Here is a 19,545-nt window from a genome sequence, read left to right as displayed (position 1 = left end):
GTAAAAAAATTTGCTGTAGTTATGCAGCTTTTTGCCAGAAACTTGCTGTAGATTTAAATGTATGTTATTTACTAGCAACAGTTTGCTCAAACATAAACATTAACAAGTCTTTATCTTTAAAGAATAAAACTACAAAATAATAGCCTCATGCAAAGCATTCTGGGAACCAGAAATCAACATCAACCCTTTTTTGTTTTTTGCTTCAGATTTTGGTTCCCAGAATGCTTTGCATGAGGCTGTTATTTCAGTTTTATTCTGTAACTATATAGACTTAGTTAATGTTCATGTAACTTCAAACATACTGTCCCATACAGCAAAAAAATATATTTCAAAAAATGGCCAAAAAATATATTTGCTGAAATATATTTTGGAATATGTTTAAAAATATATATATTTCACAAATATATTTTTTGGCCATTTTTTGTATATTTTGAAAAATATTGTAAAGCATTTAAAATATATATACGTTGCATTGGAAGAAAAACTTTGTTATAAATTTTAAACTCCAAAAATATACTTTATAAAATTAGCATATATTTAAAATACATTTTGGTCAAGAATACATTTCTTGCCATATCATTTGTAAAATTTAAAATGTATTTGCTTGCCCTTGATATTTATTTTAAAATGTATATGTTGATATATACAATTTTTTCAAATTCAAAAATATATTTAATTAGGCTTTACTTTCTATAAAATGTATTAAGCATATATGTATTTTTTGCCAAATGAGGTAAATAACACAAATTTAAATCTACAGTAAGTTACTGACATACAGCTTCCAGTAATACTGTAATTGCCCCAGAAATTTTTAACAGTATATATTTGTAGTGTGTGCTTCCCATTTAGCACAAAAAATAATGTATTATCAATGTACTCACTGGTATTTAATAATATTTTTAGTACATTTAAACATACTTTTATTTACCTGGGTTGTATTTTGTGTCAGTATGAATGCGATGTGTAAGAAAAAAAAGCACATCAAGGTTGTTAATCACTTTAATCATATTGATTATTGATCGGGATGATTGGCAGTGGTCAGAGAGGTGGTGATTGCATATCTGTAATTCAAGTACATCAAATAAAACGTAATTCACAAGAGAGGAATGATCGATCAGACACTGAATACAAGAGCAGGCACAAAGAAAGAAATGCAGACAGATCTACCATTCCAGATCATTAAAGAGGGCAGTGTGGTTTCAAATGTACATCAAAACATAAAAAAGAAGACCATTTTAACTTTAAAGAAAATGAAATGAATGAACAGGTTTAGGAATAAAACAAAATCTCTCATGATGTGACACATCAGGCCTAGTGCGGATATGTGTTTTTGCTGGAAGAGCATGCTTTAAAATATTTATTCTGCATTACTTTGTGACCCTTGGACCAAAGTGGTCTTAATGCCTTCTAAAATAAAACCAGCAGGCTTTTTTATTTATATTTATATATGTGTGTGTGTCTGTGTGTGCGTGTGAACAAAGTGGTCATAAAAATATGAACAACCTCTGATATGGGAAAAAGCGAAGAACGAAACTCTGTAGAAAATATAAATCATTTCAATAAATCAGTAATTATAAACAAAATAAAGTTTATAAAACTATAAATATGCACAACTCTGGAAATGTAAAATAAAGACCTATTTGGGCTATAAGGTTTCATTCTGGGGTGGGAATGAACCCAGTGACCCAACGACACGAAGACATCTGGTTTCCGCTTTCAAAGGTTTCGAAAATATAAGCCGTGTCATATCGTCTTCCTCCTAAAGATCAAATTTTCATCTCCGTCCTGTGCGCTTCACATATCAATATCAGCAGACCTAAAAACTCAAAGTGTCCCTCTGCTATGACACCAGACCGCTGCCTGCTTCAACCTTCACAAACTCTCTCATATTCATCTTTTCACCTTTGTTCATCTTTCACAGACGCTTTCCATATACAGTAACTGACTGTAAAAAAATGCAGCATTTTGTCAAATCAACATATATTTTTATGCTACTTTAACTTAAAAAATTAACTTTTTATAAGTTATGTCAACTATTCACAGGTCAAAACTTAAAATATTATGTTGAATTGACTTGCAAAACCAAGTTGTTTTTACTTCACGCTGTATTTGTTTTTACAGTGTGGCATAACAAAGTCAGGTGATTTATTCAAGTGTACACGTATCCTTAACTTTCTGACCTTTCATATTTGTGACCTAGTCTGTGAAAACCCACCTAAAGTCATTTTTACATATGAACTCATCCTACATAAAGTAAAAAATATATATATATAACCTCGAGTAAGATCAATAATCAATAACTAAAAATCAAACCGATCTTTAACCTGGATTTCACAGACAGGGTCGCATTTCACTTTTATATCCACTAGCACCAATATCTCTAACGCAGACGAATCTGTGCCGGATCCGGCCCGGAGTCGTCTGCTGTCTGGGAGTTCTGCTTCTCTTTGATATTCGCATCTGCAATGTTTGTTACATAGTAACTTATTCAGCAGACACCTTTATCCAAAAGCGACTTAAAAATAAAGAAGATTCAACATTTTTTCCAACGCCAACAATAAGCATAGTATGCAAAACGTGTATCACATATAATTTGCCCTTCACATATGCTACCGTGCCTTGCATAGGATCTTTGTATCTCATTTAAGATTGTTTTAAACACCCTTATTTGAAGTTTCTACAAATAAATCAGCATGTGATGCTATCAATCGCTGCAGTGCTACAATGATGGATGTAAACAAATGTTTAGGAATACCCAAAGACAATACCCATACTCAAATCATGGCTCAGTGCTGTGTATTCGTTCGTCTAATGCTCACGCATCACGTACTTTCCCAAGTAACATTGGATTTATTCATTGCTTTATTTCAGCTGTGCTTTTGCAGTCCTGCATGTGTCAAAAACTGGCTGTTGGCTACCGCATGCAACCTCCTGCTTCAATGAGAAATCCATCAACACCCAAGAGATAACTGTGCTTGTCCAACCGTTTATCGGGTGTTTAAAGATGTGAATCAGAGAGACAAGCAATGGCAACCAGGCAGGCAGAAGTCTGGTGCGGATCTTTCTCATATTTCACCTGAGATAATAGTACGCCGGTTTTCCGTACTGTATCCATTCGTAAGGAAGATGCTGAGATTATTACCATTCTCCTCTTTGCCGTGCTACAAAATCCATTGAGAAGATCTCTGGACCATCATTCGTATTATTGCCAATGAGAGAAACTGAAGTGAAACCGAGACGTGATGAAACGCAATCGGCCCCCAAGCATGCTGGGAAAAAAGCCGTATCCCACTTACAGAGGGGCACAGTTGTTACCATGGCTACAGAGGAAACTAAGACGAACATTTCGGGATTAAAAACGAGCCCCCTTCTGCATACGCAACCCAAAAAATACATGGGGTAGTTTTTGGATGGAACAAATGAAACATGTAAAGCAAACAGGAACGGTACATGGGGCAGTATGTAGCAGAACAGATTTAGGTGGCATTTTTTTAAACTAATAAAAGCTCGCAGAATTTATTCACATTTTCTTCCTATTTCAAAACAAAATATAGCTCTTTTAAATATATTCTTTTTCTTAAATATCCATTGCATATCATGATTTTTTGTATTTTATTAACATATTTATTATTAATATTTTTTTATTATTTTAGCCCTCCTCACTTCAACTAAGGGCTCGCAGAAAATACACTCATGCAAAGGTTTCATGCTGGTAAACAAAGTTACAAAAATGCATTTTTTTTCTATCTCCATGTTGGTTTTTTGTTCATATTTTGACATCCATTTTCTCACAGTCTATGAGGAAATCTCTTTTGATGATCTATTTTGCGCATAGAGCATCCTTTATGTATTTTTCGTTATTCAAGTTCTTTGCGTAAGCCGAAACGATCGCATTTGTCGCATTCCAACATCTGCGGCATCACCATGGAGATGTTTTGCAACTACATATCAAAATATATAAATATGTTCTTTTTGTACATTTATTCTCCTTGATTGGTTTGGCGTGACCTCGTAGAACGCTCCCCCCTCCGATTGGTCAAGAAGGAACAACAGTGAGAGACATCAAGCCAATAGGAGACGAGACGATGACGGAGGGAAACTCTGAAGGCAGTTATAGTTTTAAGTCTTACGTAGACGATATTTTTTATTTTAGAAAGGGAGCGTTTAAGAACATCTTTGCGTACCCTCTTTCGAAAAACACGAAACAAAGTAAACAAACTTACGCTTGTTATTGGTCCAAGCACTTTTGCGTGTGCACAATCTATGGCAGCATTAGCTTGACTAAATTACAAAATAAATCATACAATTACAAAAAAATAATTCTAGGAACAAGAGAGGCTTAATATGGAAATCGAAAATCCTCAATTTGAGGTTTTGGGGGGTTTACCCCGGCAGTACAGCCAATCTCTCTTCATATTTAAAGGGACATACCCTATCTAAAATTCCCCAGAACGTTGAGATCCGGCAGGGATAATCTGTGCCGTACATTATTTGGTTATAGGAAGTGGGCTTTGGTGTGTCGGGTCGCATTGTGTTTTCGACGTCGCCTCCCCTAAACTCGCGGGAAAAACTGGAAGACTGTTTTGGGAATAGCAATGCTCGAGTTTCGCTTCCCCCGTTTCAAATAGAAAAAAGCTAATCTAAGACTTGGACGTTTTTCTCAGACAGCGAATGGAAACTACCACACGGCAAAGCACGAACACGTTTCGCTGCGAAAATGCTGAGTGGGGACGATAAGAAAAAAGTTGTGCATGACTAAGCCATGTTTAGTCATTCTGTGCAAACGGTCAATGTCTTTAAAAAGGTTGTTGGAGATTCTCCCAGCCAAGAAATGCTACAGGGTCTTAGCAGAAATGCTACATAATTATTCTAACTTGGTCCTTCATTCTCACATATAGATGAATATACAGAAAGTCAGGGCCCAGGTCAGTGTGGCAGTCAAATCATCTGATGTTTTGATCCTAAACGGCAGATGAGAAACACTGGAATGTTTTCCTTTCGAGTCTTTTGTGTCGGTGTTCAGAGTCAGAGTCTGTCTTTAGGAAGAGGAGCGATCCGGAATTTCGGTGAGGTTGCTTTGGTTACCGTGTGAAGATCCGTCCGTACTCCTTATTTTTTCCAGTCACTCGCATTCTCTTGCCACTCCGACATTCCTCACATGTCCAGTGTGGATGGTGCGGCCCGTCGGCAAAATTTTCAGGATTCAGCGACTAACTGTGTGTCTCCTTAAAAGATTTGCCAAACGCTAGAAACTTAACACTGCGAATAAAAACAGAGATATAACACAGCTGTTAGACAAAAAAACTACATTTGATATAGACTGAATCAGTTTTATCGATAAAAAACGTAAAATTGAAAAATGTAAGAATACTGCACAAATGCAAAACTATGAAGAATTGAGACACGACATGATTACAGATCTACACACAGTGAACGTAAATCTCAAGATGAACTGCATGCATTGAACATCAATGTGCAATGTATCTTCTCAGGGGGTGAAAAAGTCCAGTCCCGGACGCACACGTGGACATTTATATTATTCGTTTTTAGAGAGTGTATGGTGCATAAATCTGTGGATGAAAGACTCGACTTGACTACGTGTAAGATCAATTAATTTATAATACCTTAAAATCTAAAGATGTTTTTTTAGCAGGAATGGAATAGTCCACCCCAGATACATTTAAGATCGATATAAAATTCACTATTACATCATCGCTGAGAAAGGAAACTTAGTGATTAAGACTGAGAACAGTAGAAAGCTGGGGAAGGTTTACCTGTGGATGGCTGGTAAAAGTTAAGCATGTGTAAGAATTTTGTTAACAGATAATTCATTCAATTATACTAACCTTATCACTTGTTTGTAAGTTTGTACTATATATTGAGTTCAATAGTGATTTTCAAACACAAATAAATCTGTTTTGTGACTGCAAGACAATGACATTTTGTCTAATCCACTATAGAAAAATTAGTTAAACTAACAAACAATGTAGTTTATCATCATTAATCTTGGCCGATTCGGACGGGATTAAAAACACAGAGGACCTCTGAGAAGCACGATTTTCTCAGAGGTACCCCTGTAAAAACTAATCCTGTCCGAATAGGGCTTTTGTAAATGTTAGTTAAAGCAAATACAGTTGTTCATGTTAGTTCTTTGTGCATGAACTAATGCAAACAATTACAACCTTTGATTTTAAATATGTATTAATACACTGTATAAAGTGAAAGTTTGATCTACTTAAAAATTATTTAAATTGGTTACACTTAAAAAAGATTTTTCCTTAAATTTTCTCACTTAAAGTGAAAAAATTAAGGTGAAAAATCATTACATCTTTGATTTTACATCTTTATCAACTTAAATGATTTACTTAAATTGAAAAAATGTAAGTTGAAAAAAAAAAAACATTTTTAGGTGTAAATGCTGATTTTAACATGAATTAAGATTAATGCTGACGAAGTATTGTTCATTGTTTGTAAAATGTAAAATTTTATCTACTCAAAAAATTACTTTGACTGGTAACACCTGGAAAAATTCTACTTAAATTTTCTTAATTTAAGTGAATAATTCAAGTTGATAAAGATTAAATTTGTTTCAAATTTTTCACCTTAAGTTTTTCACTTAAAGTGAGAAAATTTAAGTTGAAGCTTTTTTAAGTGTTATCAATTACATTTTTTTATGTACACTGTAAAAAAAAAACTTTGCTGCCTTAAATTTTTTTGTTAAATCAACTAAGATTTACAAGTCATGTCAACAAAGATGAGTTGTCATAACTTATAAAATGTAGTTGAGAAAAGTCAACTTAATTTTATAAGTTATAACAACTCACCTGTAGTTATAACAACTCATCTCTAGTCAAGATAAATAATAGCGAGTTGAAATGACTTGTAAATCCGAATTGATTCAACAAAAAATTTTAGGCAGCAAAGTATTTTTTACAGTGTAGATCAAACTTTTATTTTATACAGTTTAAATGCTGATATTAACATGAATTAAGATTAATGCTGACGAAGTATTGTTCATACTATAAAATGTAAAAGTTGGATTAACTTAAAAATTACTTCAATAGAGTTTTTCCAACTTAAATTTTCTCAGTTTAAGTGAATCATTTAAGTTGATAAATATTGCATTTTTAAAAAGATTTTTACCTTATTTTTTTCACTAAAAATTAACACCTAAAACTTAAATTTTCTCAATTTCAATGACTAATTAAAGTTAGGAAAGATTAAATTTTGTTTAAGATTTTTCAACTTTTGTTTACCTAAAGTTAGAAAATGTAAGTTGATTTTTTTAAAATGTTACCAATTTAAATATATTTTTTAAGTATATCAAACTTTCACTTAATTCTGTATTGTTCAGTGTTGTAGTTAACAAATTACTTAAACATATAAGGTGAAAAAGCGTAATTTTTAGGTGTTTCCAGTTGAAATATTTTTTAAGTTGATCCCACTTTTACGTTTAAAGTTCTTCCAACTGAAAATTTCTCACTTTAAGTGAAAAAATCAATGTGAAAAATCTTAAAAAAGAAATATTTGTCAACTTAAATTGAGAAAATTTAAGTTGAAAGAACTTTTTTGAAGTAATTGTAGTTTAGGATCATTAAACTTTTATGTTTTACAGTGCATGAAGAAACAATGAACCATACTTTGTCAGCATTTATCTTAATTCATGTTAATATCAGCATTTAAACTTTATGAAATTAAAGTGTGATAAACGTAAAAAAAAAATGTTTCAATTTTTAATTGAATTTTTTTTAGATGTTACCAATTTAAGTAATTTTTTAAGTTGATCCAACTATTCACTTTTAAAAAATGTTAGTGAATGCATTAACTAACATTAACAAATACAACCTTATTGTAAAGTGTAACCAAAAAATCTTTAAGTTAAAGCGTATTGATATCATAATCATAAAGTGGTGTTTGATCTTCCGTAGATAACAAAAATATTAATTTATCATATGATGTCATGTTCTCAGATTTAAACATTAACAGTGTGCAAACGTGTTTGAATGCATTTAAATAATGAAAAATACAGTTCATTTTATCTCAAATTAATTACAAATCTATCATCTGAAAAACACAAACAACCACACACAACATTACACTCAAACACATATATGCAGCATAACAAAACACTCCTGGCTGTGAATAAATATCAATCTAACACACACAACAAATACTGTCAAGAATAACAAGTCTACGTAAAGAGAAAAGCATTAGAGATGAGTTTAATGGGCATTCACACATGTAGATACAGACACGTACATATCAAGTGTACGAAGCTTCGCATTGACGGGTGAAGCTAGTTAAATCTAGCTAGCAGTGTATGGGTCTCTAAAACAACACTGTTGCCTAAATTATCCTCATAGAGGGGTCTTGCTTTTTTAATATAAACATGTGTTTTAGTGAGCTGACCGTGTCGTATACAGTACAACTATATGGAATACACTTCACAGAAAGAAACATCTAAACATCTATATAATACAAGCACAATATAAACATTAACATTGACTTACAAATGGAAGACAGAGATTATTATTGATCTTCTTCACTAACTAATCACTAGAGATCTATAACTAATGGAGACTCAAACATTCTAGTGAAAGAAGTCTCTGGTTTCACAGTGTGTTTGTGGAGAAGACCTGGCGTCCCACTACTTGCATGGTAAAATACATTAATGTCGCCGGACACACCGTGGGATCCAGGTTTGCATGATAGAGGTGCCATGTTTAAAACAAAATGGCTCCTTATTGATTGATTTGCTGTCTTAGCAGTGACCTGTTCTCCATTGGGAAACTAAATAACATTTAATGAAAACTAGTAACATACAGTTCCCTATAAACTACTGCTTTGCAATTATTGCAACATATTTTCTTTTCACTATTTCAAAGTACAGTATTTTCTCATGGCTTTTTTACTTTGTCTTTTTGTTTGATTCTGGAAGCACTCGGTCACGTAGACCTAAATATATATATAGAGATATTTTTTGTCTATTTCTATATCGAAAAGAAACACAGTAACACATCAACGTATATATTATATACAAATGAAACTGTCGTGTAGTGTTTTTGAAAACAAAAACAAATTGTCTTTGAAAAACATTCAAAATATAATAGAAAACAACATTACAATAACAATCGATAAGACACACAAAAATGCCCGGTTTGATTCTCTTCATTCTTCATTCCTGCACTGAACCTTCATTTAATTAAGATTAAACATACGTTTGTTAACACATATAACTATAAACAACACGTGCAAGTGAGTTTTATTTGCAGCAATATGAGTCGCACGTTTTGCATATATATGTATGAAGATGGAAATTTTGTGCTCAGTTTTCCTTTTTTTCCAGAGCATTTAAAAGTCAAACTCTATGACATCGCCAATGCATGTGCACAAAATGAATTTTGGAAATGATCTATTTTCGACTTTTTGCTTCTCGCATGACATGAATTTGGCAACAAATTAAATTATAATGAGATACTGTAAAATCGAACATAAACAAAACAAACAAACAAACAAACATGACCAAGCAAATGCACAAACAAAAACAGAACAATGCTCATGTAAATTACAACTAATGTTGTATTAATAAAGTACTTTGGTCATTAAATTGATTAATAACAAATTAAAGGTGCACTGCGTAGATTTTAGCGGCATCTAGCAGTGAGATTGAGAATTGCAACCAACGTTTCAGTCCACCGCTCACCCCTCTCCATAAAGCTACGGTATCCGCCACAGGTCAAACATTTCGTCGTCTGATACGTCTGAAGAAATGCGCTCTGTAGGGCAGTTCAGTTTAAGGCTACTGTAGAAACATGGCAGCGCAAAATGGCGACTTCCATGTAAAAGGAACGGAAGCAGAGTATGTAGATAAAAATGGCTCATTTTAAGGTAATAAAAACAAAAGTTCATTATGTAAAATCTTTATAAACCACTGATAATGTAGTTATGTATACTTTATTGCATTTCTGTCCTCCAAAAAGTTACACAGTGCACCTTTAAAATATTTGGAGAGCAATGATAATTCAATGATAATAGGTATGTGTGATATACATTTTTTACCCTATGAAAGTTACTATGTGCAGAATAACGATTGCATATATACAATATTCTTGCATTAAAAACTCTTGTATGACACTTATTCACAGTAATATTCATAGGGATAATTCGATGTTTCAGGTGAAAGCACAAGATTGAAGGATTTAGCAAACAAACACTGCAAAAAAGTATTTTTTCAAGAAAAAAAATTCTTAGTATTTTTGTTTTGTTTTTAGTAACAATATCTAAAAATTCTTAAATTAAGATGCTTTTTCTTGATGAGCAAAATTACCCAAGAAAATAAGTCTTTAGACCAAAAATATCAAATTTAAGTGATTTTGTGCATAAAACAAGCAGAAAAATCTGCCAATGCGGTAAGCAGATTTTTCTTGAATGTAGTGTTTAAGGAAAAATGTTCACTTTTTTTTTTGCTTACCCCATTTGCAGATTTCTTTTGCTTGTTTTATGCACAAAATCACTTAAATTTGATATTTTTGGTCTAAAACTAGACTTATTTTCTTGGGTCATTTTCCTCATCAAGAAAAAGCATCTTAATTTTAGAATTTTTAGATATTTTTACTGAAAACAAGACAAAAATACTAAGATTTTTTTTCTTGAAAATCATTTTTGCAGTGAAATAAGGTTAAAAAAAATTGAATGTGAACTTGATATTAATGTACATCCCAGAACGAAAAATGAAATATTCAAACTATTTACTCCCGTTTATAAACACACACACTACTGCACTGAGCTTTGACCTGGTAAGCTACTTTAAGTTTAATTTTAACATGACCCGATATCATTCGCAAACATGACTATTTAGTTTGCATGTGTTGACGTGTATCTACTGACAGTCACGGTTGTTATTGCTATGAATGTCAGTATGAGTATGAGGCCGTCCTGCCCTTCTTATCTCCTTTCCTGAGTCGTTCTGTCTCTTTCTCTGCTACAAAATGGAGGGAATGGGCGATCGGCAGCGTCGCAGGGGTCCCGGGGCTTCGTAAGGGTCAAAGGGCGTGCTGGTGATGGGGGTCAAACGCAGCGCTGACCCCGTCATTCCTGATATGTTGTTTAGGCTACGAGATTTCTCGTAGCCAGTGGCTGGCAGACATTGAGTGGTTTATAGGGTTTATAGATGAATTAGGTTGTCGTTTAATCATATTAAACGTTTATGTTAGTGAGAGACCAAAGACATTTTTAAATGCGGGTTTAACAGAATGTCATATGAGTTAATAGTTGAAAATGTAGCCAACGAAATGTGAATTATGCGAAATAAATGCGAACATGATTGCAAAACATACATATAGAATGAAAGCGAATGGGAAATAAAAAATGTGGAGAGACATATAAACAGACACACACAGAACAAAGACAGGACAGAACAGGAAAATGAGAGTTATGAAAATTGTTATACATTTGTATCTAAATATTACACAACATAAAAACACAAAGTCTCCACACATACATGTTCCCACTGGTTAAAAAACACGGCTGCTTGTTTGCTAAGAAGTTTAGTTGGTTCAGTTAACCAGTGGTACAGTAGTCGAGCAGGGCAGGTAGTTGTAAATAGACACAAATAAGAGACGCTGGTCTTCATCAGACCATAGGAGACGGTTAAGAAAACCACAGCAGCAATTTTGAGACAACCTAGAAGATTCTGATCCTAATGTTTGATATTGATAGATATTAAAGAATAACGCTGCTTTAAAACCTAGTGAGCCACCTTGCCGAATATAATTATAATTTTGAAGTGGCACAAATATCCACCATTGTGGGCATTGTAGAAATTTAGGTGATTTATATCAAGAGCACACATCGTCGTGCTGTCTTGGTAGGCGGCTTACAAGGTTTTAGAACAGAGCTAATAAGGAAGTGGCCGACATGAAGTCATTACGGAGTTAAATGTCAATGACGCCAATACATTACACTATAAGAGTGATCAGGGAAAGACCTCTGGCTGGTTTCCTTGACAACCTCCTTAAACATCCTATTACACTTCACCTGACTGTGATGTCATAGAAGCCTTCATTTGCATATTATAATTATGAACTGTGCATTGGCATTGTGTTTAAAGAGTGTTGCATCAGGATTTGGGTGTTTGTAAATCAGGCTTGTAAGATCAGACAGTCAAGTGATGTGAAGACACGAGCAGCGGCCTTCTGCCCACATATCAGATCTGTATCTCTCTTTCTCATTTACTTTATATGTGTGTTTGTCTGGGAGAGAGAGAGAAAGAGAGAGAGATGTGAACGTGGGAAAAGTTTGCTGCATGTTGACCACAGAAAACACTCTGCATTAAAAACAAGCATGAAAGAAAAGTTTGCCTTGAAAGTACTGTAGGACAATGACCTACACACACACAACACACACACACACATTCAGACCAAGAAAGTGGTGAGTCAAGTCTGTTGTAATATGCACACACACACATACACACACACACACGCACGCACGCATATAGTTTCTCAATATTTTTGCCACACATTCACAATCAAATATATGTATGCACATCCAACATAAAACACAATCACACACGAATACAAACAGTACACATATATTAAAACTTTGCCAAAAAAAAAAAAGCTGCGTTCACACCAGCCGCGGTAGAGACATCAAGCGCGAGTGATTTCAATGTTAAGTCAATCTGAAGACACGATGACGCGCGTCTGGAGGTCTCGCGCGTGAATGAGGCATTTAGCGCGGTACACGTGATTCCGCCTCATTCGTGTGTGTAGTTCACGCGAATAGCGCCAATTGAGCGTTGCCTCGGGAAACGTGCGAGTTGAAAATTTGTAACTTTTTCGGAAAAACGCACCGCGTTAACCAATCAGGAGCTTGCTCTAGTAGTTACATGATTACAAGGCGAGCAGAGTCGCAGAAACCCCTCCCATGACGCAAATTTCCGCGTGAATATCTCGATGACTAGAATTTCACATGCGGCTTTCATGCACGAATAAAGCGAGTAAACTCAAAATGTTCAAGCAGCAAACTACACGCGGTAGACACGAATTTGACGCCTCAAGCGCGGCTGTTGTGAACCCACAGTAAGACTTTTGCACAATATTAAACATCTAAACCCAGACAGCAGACAACTCTGCATCGGATCAGGGACAAAGTCAGTGGATCTGGAGCGGATCCGGAGCGCATCCGGCCCAGAGTCGTCTGATTTCTGGGAAGTCCAGTAAAGTGACTTTATACTAAACAACAATCAGTATAGAGCTGCATCTTTTCAACCACTACAGGACGGATGTTTGCATTAGAAACCTTTTAACTGTTATATTACACACTATAAGTTACTACACAATAGCTGCTGTCCTCTCAGCACTCACTCTCACTAAAGTATCGTCCAGTCTGTGTACACCACAGTAACCACACGTACATCACCTGTACCTTCATTTGCCGGTCAGTACACGCCTACAAACAAAAACAACTTTACTTTGATGATTCTTTTACCGCTCTGCCTGGTCAACAGCACAAGTGAGACAACCACACCCCCTTTTTATTACGTTTGTCTAGTAAGAGCTTTTAAACAGATTCCTCAAGAGGCAGAGCGCATTAGCAGGGGTGGAATAAGACAGGAAGAGTAAATACATTTAATGGAATTGATGGATGCTTGATAGAGGAACGATGTGGAATTCGACAGACGAAGGGAAGATTGTGTGACGGGGGTTAAAAAACTGGGTGAACATATTTCATAAAAATGTCGAAGACAATTAACATGAAATTACAACATGTCTACTTTTATTATAAATTTGTTAGGTTTATGTGCATGGTTTACTAATGCAGTGGAGTGCACCCCCCCTTTGTGTAGGGTGCATCCCTTTGCTGCCCTCCCAAAGAAAATTCATGACATAAAACAATCTTAAACTTAAAATCTGAATTAAATAAAACATTAAATGATACAATGTAGTGCTGTGTGTTGGTAGCTATATTTTTCTGAGGTTTGATTACACAGAAGTATTTAATAAAATGTCATAAAACTGGCACAATCTCGCACCCCTTAAAGCGGTCCACCTCCCAGTTTGGGAACCACCCAATCGTTATATATTCACGAAATATTTATTTATTTATTTGTGTTAATGAACACGATTTTCAGCTTTTTTGTGTCTTTGAGCACAACTGTTTTTCTATAAAAAAGTTTCTATAAATAGTTTTTCATGTCTGTAGCACGACTTTCTTTTTCATGTAATTTTATTTATTGTTTCCTCATTAATTATCTATTTTTTACCATTGTTGCTTGGGGTTGGGGTAAGAACGATTTTCTGTTACAACCCCAAGCGAAAATAGTTTAAAAATTGGAAGAAAAACATGAAGAAATCAAACCCAAACCCCAAATCTAACCTCAGGGAAAAAAACTATATTAAAATGACATGAAAAAGAAAGTCATGCTACAGACATGAAAAACTATTTATAGAAACTTTTTTATAGAAAAACATTTGTGCTCAATGACATGAAAAAAGTAGAAGATTGTCTCTATGAACATGAATAAATACATTAAATATTTTATGACGATATTTTCAAAATGCCTTAAGGTAGCACTAATGCATGTTTATACTTAATTAAAAAAAAACTTATCAAAAATAACTTTCTCCTTTAAAAATGACTTTTGTCATTATGCAATAAGGATACAACTTTTGACAAATAATATCAAAGTAATAAAATACTTTCATGAATCAATCCATCAAAACCCGATGTCCCCCAAAACGCAAAACAAAGCCACTCAACCGAAGTTAAAACCTTGCACCCCCATTTTTTTCTTACTTTTTTACTATTAAATAAATCATCAAATATAAATCATTACATAAATCAATGGAAATATTTGAAAAGCATTAAAAAGAGCTTGGATCCTCAAACTGTCTGTAAAACCTCGTAACCCCACCCCATCTAACGCAAATGAAGTCCTGTGCAAATTTTTTTGAAAAAACTCACAATTTTCTGTTACATTTCAGACATCCTAACCCCAACTCTTACCCCAAGCGAAAATAAATCCGAAGAAAAACATGTAGAAATCAATACATAAAATTACATCCTAACCCAAACCCCAAATCTAACCCCAAGCGACAGTGATTTAAAAACCGAAAATAAAAAGGAAAAAACTATACGTAAAATGACATGAAAAAGAAAGTCGTGCTAGGGACACAAAAAACTATTAATAGAAACTTTTTATAGAAAGACATTTGTTCTCAACGACCCGAAAAAAGCAGAAAATCTTGTCCATGAACATGAATAAATAAATCAAATATTTTGTGACAATATTTTCAAAATGCCCTTAGGTAGCAATAATGCACGTTTATACTTGTTTTTTTTTTACTTTTATCAAAAATAACTTTCTCCTTTAAAAATGACTTATGCAATAAGGATATGCAACTTTTTATCAATAATAAGTAATAAAATACTTTCATGAATCAATCATCAAAACCCGATGTCCAACAAAACGCAAAACAAAGCCACTCAACCAAAGTTCAAACCTTGCACCTCCATGTTTATTCATTTAAATTTTTCGTAGTTCTTTACTATTAAATAATTCATCAAATATAAATCATTACATAAATCGATGCAAATATTTCACCAATGAGAAGATTGGATTTTAAAACCTCGTAACTCCACCCCACCTATTGCAAACGAATGTAACCAGCCTTCATAAATTTCGTCACTTTGAGAAGGCGAGTACATGTTGTGTAGTATTGTGTAGTGTTCAGTGTACAATAGGACCCGACTACATATTTACTTACTATATGACAGGAATACTTCAGAGAAAGAGATTTAAAACAGAGATGATATACCTACCCACAGTCACGCATTAGAAACACTTGCGCTGCAATGGCGGCCTGGAGATATATGAGGGATGAGATGAGTGTTAGTTACACAGTGAAAAGACATGAAAGTACACACGTGCAAATATCACAACCACATTTAGATGCCCTGACGTTTTTTTATACATTGCGACCATCACAGCATCAGCGTCAGTCGTTGGTTAATGATTATGGCAAATGCATTTTTACAAACAGGAAGTGACATCACATGATATGCTGACAGACGATAATGAGTAGTTTTGTGTGTTTATGATACACTGTATGATGCTATGAAGGTCTCATGTAGCCTACACTGTGACCAATGAAATGTGATTTCACCTCGGTCTGTTCTGGCAGTTGTTGGCGTATCGACCGACGGGCTGCTAGAGTTCACATTACCCACAATTAAGCTGTATTGATCGGCGTGTGACCATCGCAACCGTGGCAAGCCGCTCACGACGCTGGAGTGTGCAGCTTTGTAACAAGAGAGCAGATCTGCAGCTCTGATACGATTCAAACTAGTCTTTAAACTTAAACAATGGCGGTTATGACACCGGTCACAATACTGTTTGGATGTTAAACAGGACGCTTTAAGTACTGACACATCCGGGGTCTCTAAATGATCAGTTATGATATTTGCAAAGGTAGAAAATGCGCAGTTGCAGAAGAAACACAGACATGCAGGTCATAAACACATGGAAGAAGCGTGTTTGGGATGATAAATGGAGTTTGATAGAGTGAGAAACTATCTATCATTTGGTATATTTACTGTATACACAACTAGGGTTTTAAAGAAGAAATATCAGTATTAACTTAATGCATTTACAGTAATAGAAGTTTACTACATTTGAAACAGCAGTAGGTCTCTCCAGTTCAACATGATCTCACAGAAAGTTGTGGTATAGTCACAAAAAATGTGATTAATTTCTTTGTGTCCATGGCACAAAAATCAGCTTTTTTCATGCTTTGAGCACAAATGTCTTTTTCATGTCACTCGCACAAATTTCTAGAAATAGTTTTTCATTTTTGTGTCATTTTATGTATTGTTTGTTTTCCTATTTTCAAATCATTGGTTGGGGTTTAAGTTGGGGTTTGGGTATGTCTAAAAATATAACAGAAAGGGATTATAACCCCCAAGCGACAAATAAATAGGAAAAAACTATGAGAAAACAAAACATAAAAATGAAAAGAAAAAGAAAGTCGTGCCAAGGACACAAAAAACTATTTAGAGAAATTTGTGCGAGTGTCACAAAAAAAAAACATTAAATAAAGTTTAGTTTCGCATGCTCATGTGAAACTTTCGCGCGAGCACGCGAAACTACACTTAAAAAAATCAGCACATGAAGGTTTCGCGTGAGCACATGAAACTAAACTTTAGATTTTTTTTACTCCAATGTCGCCTTAGGGGCTCGGTAAAATCTAACCCCATGCAATAGTGATTTAAAAACAGAAAATAAAAAGGAAAAAACTATATTTAAAATAAAAGGAAAAAGAAAGTCGTGCTAGGGACACGAAAAACTATTTATAGACACTTTTTTATAGAAAAACATTTGTGCTCTATGACATGAAAAAAAGCAGAAAATCGTGTCCATGAACACACTGTAAAAAATTTGCTGTAATTATACAGCTGGTTGCCAGTAACTTACTGTAAAAGAAAAAGACTGAAAATGTTTCATGTCCATTTAACTTTAAACAAACTGTTGTCACTAAATAACATAAATGTAAAATCTACAGTAAGTTACTGGCAGCTAGTTGCCAGTAATACCCAGAAATACTGTAATTTCTACAGAAATTTTTTACAGTGCATGAATAAATAAATCAAATATTTTGTGACGATATTTTCAAAATGCCTTGAGGTAGCACTAATGCATGTTTATACTTACATTTTTAGAAAAGTGTCATCAAAAAAATCTTTCTCCTTTAATAAGCCCCTTTGAAAAGTTTGCGCACGCGAAACTAAACTTTTAAAAAAAATTCTGCACATGAAAGTTTCACGTGAGCACATTACTCCAATGTCACCTTAGGGGCTCGGTAAAATCCAACCCCATGCGATAGTGATTTAAAAACAGGAAAAAAAGAAAAAAACTATACGTAAAATGAAATGAAAAAGAAAGTCGTGCTAGGGACACGAAAAACTATAGACACTTTTTTATAGAAAAACATTTGCGCTCTACGACATGAAAAAAGCAGAAAATCGTGTCCATGAACATGAATAAATAAATCAAATATTTTGTGACGATATTTTCAAAATGCCTTGAGGTAGCACTAATGCATGTTTATACTTACATTTTTAGAAAAGTTTCATCAAAAATAACTTTAAAACGCCCCTTTAAAAAGTTTGCGCACGCGAAACAATTTTTTTTTAAAATTCTGCATATGAAAGTTTCACGTGAGCACATAAAAATAACCTTACGATTTTTTTACTCCAATGTCACCTTAGGGGCTCGGTAGAATTATAGTTGAATTTTTAAAGCTGAATTTTGAGCCATGGACAAGAATAAATGTATCAAATTTTTGTGACTATAACACGACTTCCAGTGAGCTCAGTCTGGTCCAGTTACATATAAAAAAATATGATGACTCTCATCAAATCACTGCTTTCCAGTCCCCAATGACTTTTATTGTATGAATAAACGCAGACAGATCATTCGGTAACACTTTACAATAAGGTTTACAATTAACTAACATGAACAAACCATTAGCATTTGTTACAGTATTTATTAATCTTTGTTAATGTTAGTTAATAGAAATGAAACTGTTAATTGTTTGTTCATGCTAGTTCACGGTGGATTAACTAATGTTAACCAGATAATAAAGTATGAATAAAGTATAAGTAATGGCGGAAATTAACATGAACAAAGATTAATAAATGCTGCAAAAGTGCAGTTAACTAATGTAGTTAACTAGTGTTAACTAATGAACCTTATCGTCATGTGTTACTGATCGTTCTTTGAAATGCCATATGGGTGACAAAATGTCACATTTTTCATTTTTGAGTAAATTATTATCCTTAAAGGGACACTCCACTTTTTTTGAAAATATGGTCTTTTTCCAGCTCCCCTAGAGTTAAACATTTGATTTTTACCATTTAGGAATCCATTCAGCCGATCTCCAGGTCTTGCGGTACCACTTTTAGCATAGCTTAGCATAATTCATTGAATCTGATTAGGCCATTAGCATCGTGCTCAAAAATAACCAAAGAGTTTCAATATCTCAATAATCAATAGTTACATTGTGTATTATGCAGTGCCTGAAAATAGTCTCCTGATATTGAAAGTTACAGAGGGGACATTTTTTCGGGCACTGCAGAACATCATTGCGCCTGCTGCAGCCATGTTACATCAGCAAAGTCCTTGATTATTACGCCAGAATGATAGTATAGTTCCTAGCCATATTTGCCTAGAAAATCACAACTTTTAATTTTCGGTCGGTTTTTGTACACGATATAACTACAGAAAAGTCAAGTTTTAAATAAAAAAATCAAAACTCTTTGGTTATTTTTGAGCGCGATGCTAATGGTTGAATTAGATTCAATGAATTATGCTTAGGTATGCTAAAAGTGGTAGCGCCAGACCCGGAGATCGACTGAATGGATTTCAAAATGGTAAAAATCAAATGTTCAACTCTAGGAAAGCTGACAAAATGAGCCTATTTAAAAAAAAGTGGAATGTCCCTTTAAAACAGTTAACTTGTTATTTAATTGTACTTCTAAGCTCAA

The 19,545-nt window shown here is 34.1% G+C and overlaps 1 protein-coding gene across 6 annotated transcripts in view; it reads right to left on the bottom strand.

Annotated features, from left to right (window-relative positions):
• Nucleotides 1–983: 983 nt before the first annotated feature.
• Nucleotides 984–19,545, bottom strand: part of kcnc3b (potassium voltage-gated channel, Shaw-related subfamily, member 3b) — a 70,618-nt gene continuing 52,056 nt past the window's right edge. For 2 of the 6 annotated variants that reach the window (XR_012368174.1, XM_055181343.2), the window contains 2 exons: nt 15,823–15,863; nt 984–5,259 (listed from right to left, as the gene is read on the bottom strand). Coding sequence is in view for 5 of the 6 variants with exons in the window: in XM_055181343.2 (XP_055037318.2) it covers nt 15,829–15,863 (35 nt within the window). In the remaining variant the exon portion in view is untranslated. Of the gene's footprint in view, nt 5,260–10,617; nt 11,137–15,822; nt 15,864–19,545 lie in introns of those variants that run through there. The other 4 variants (XM_055181339.2, XM_055181341.2, XM_055181344.2 and 1 more) reach the window with 3 other exon arrangements.

Source organism: Misgurnus anguillicaudatus, chromosome 25 (genome assembly GCF_027580225.2).
Source record: "Misgurnus anguillicaudatus chromosome 25, ASM2758022v2, whole genome shotgun sequence".
In the NCBI taxonomy this organism is placed as follows: Eukaryota; Metazoa; Chordata; class Actinopteri; order Cypriniformes; family Cobitidae; genus Misgurnus; species Misgurnus anguillicaudatus.
This window is presented reverse-complemented; position numbering and strand designations above follow the sequence as displayed.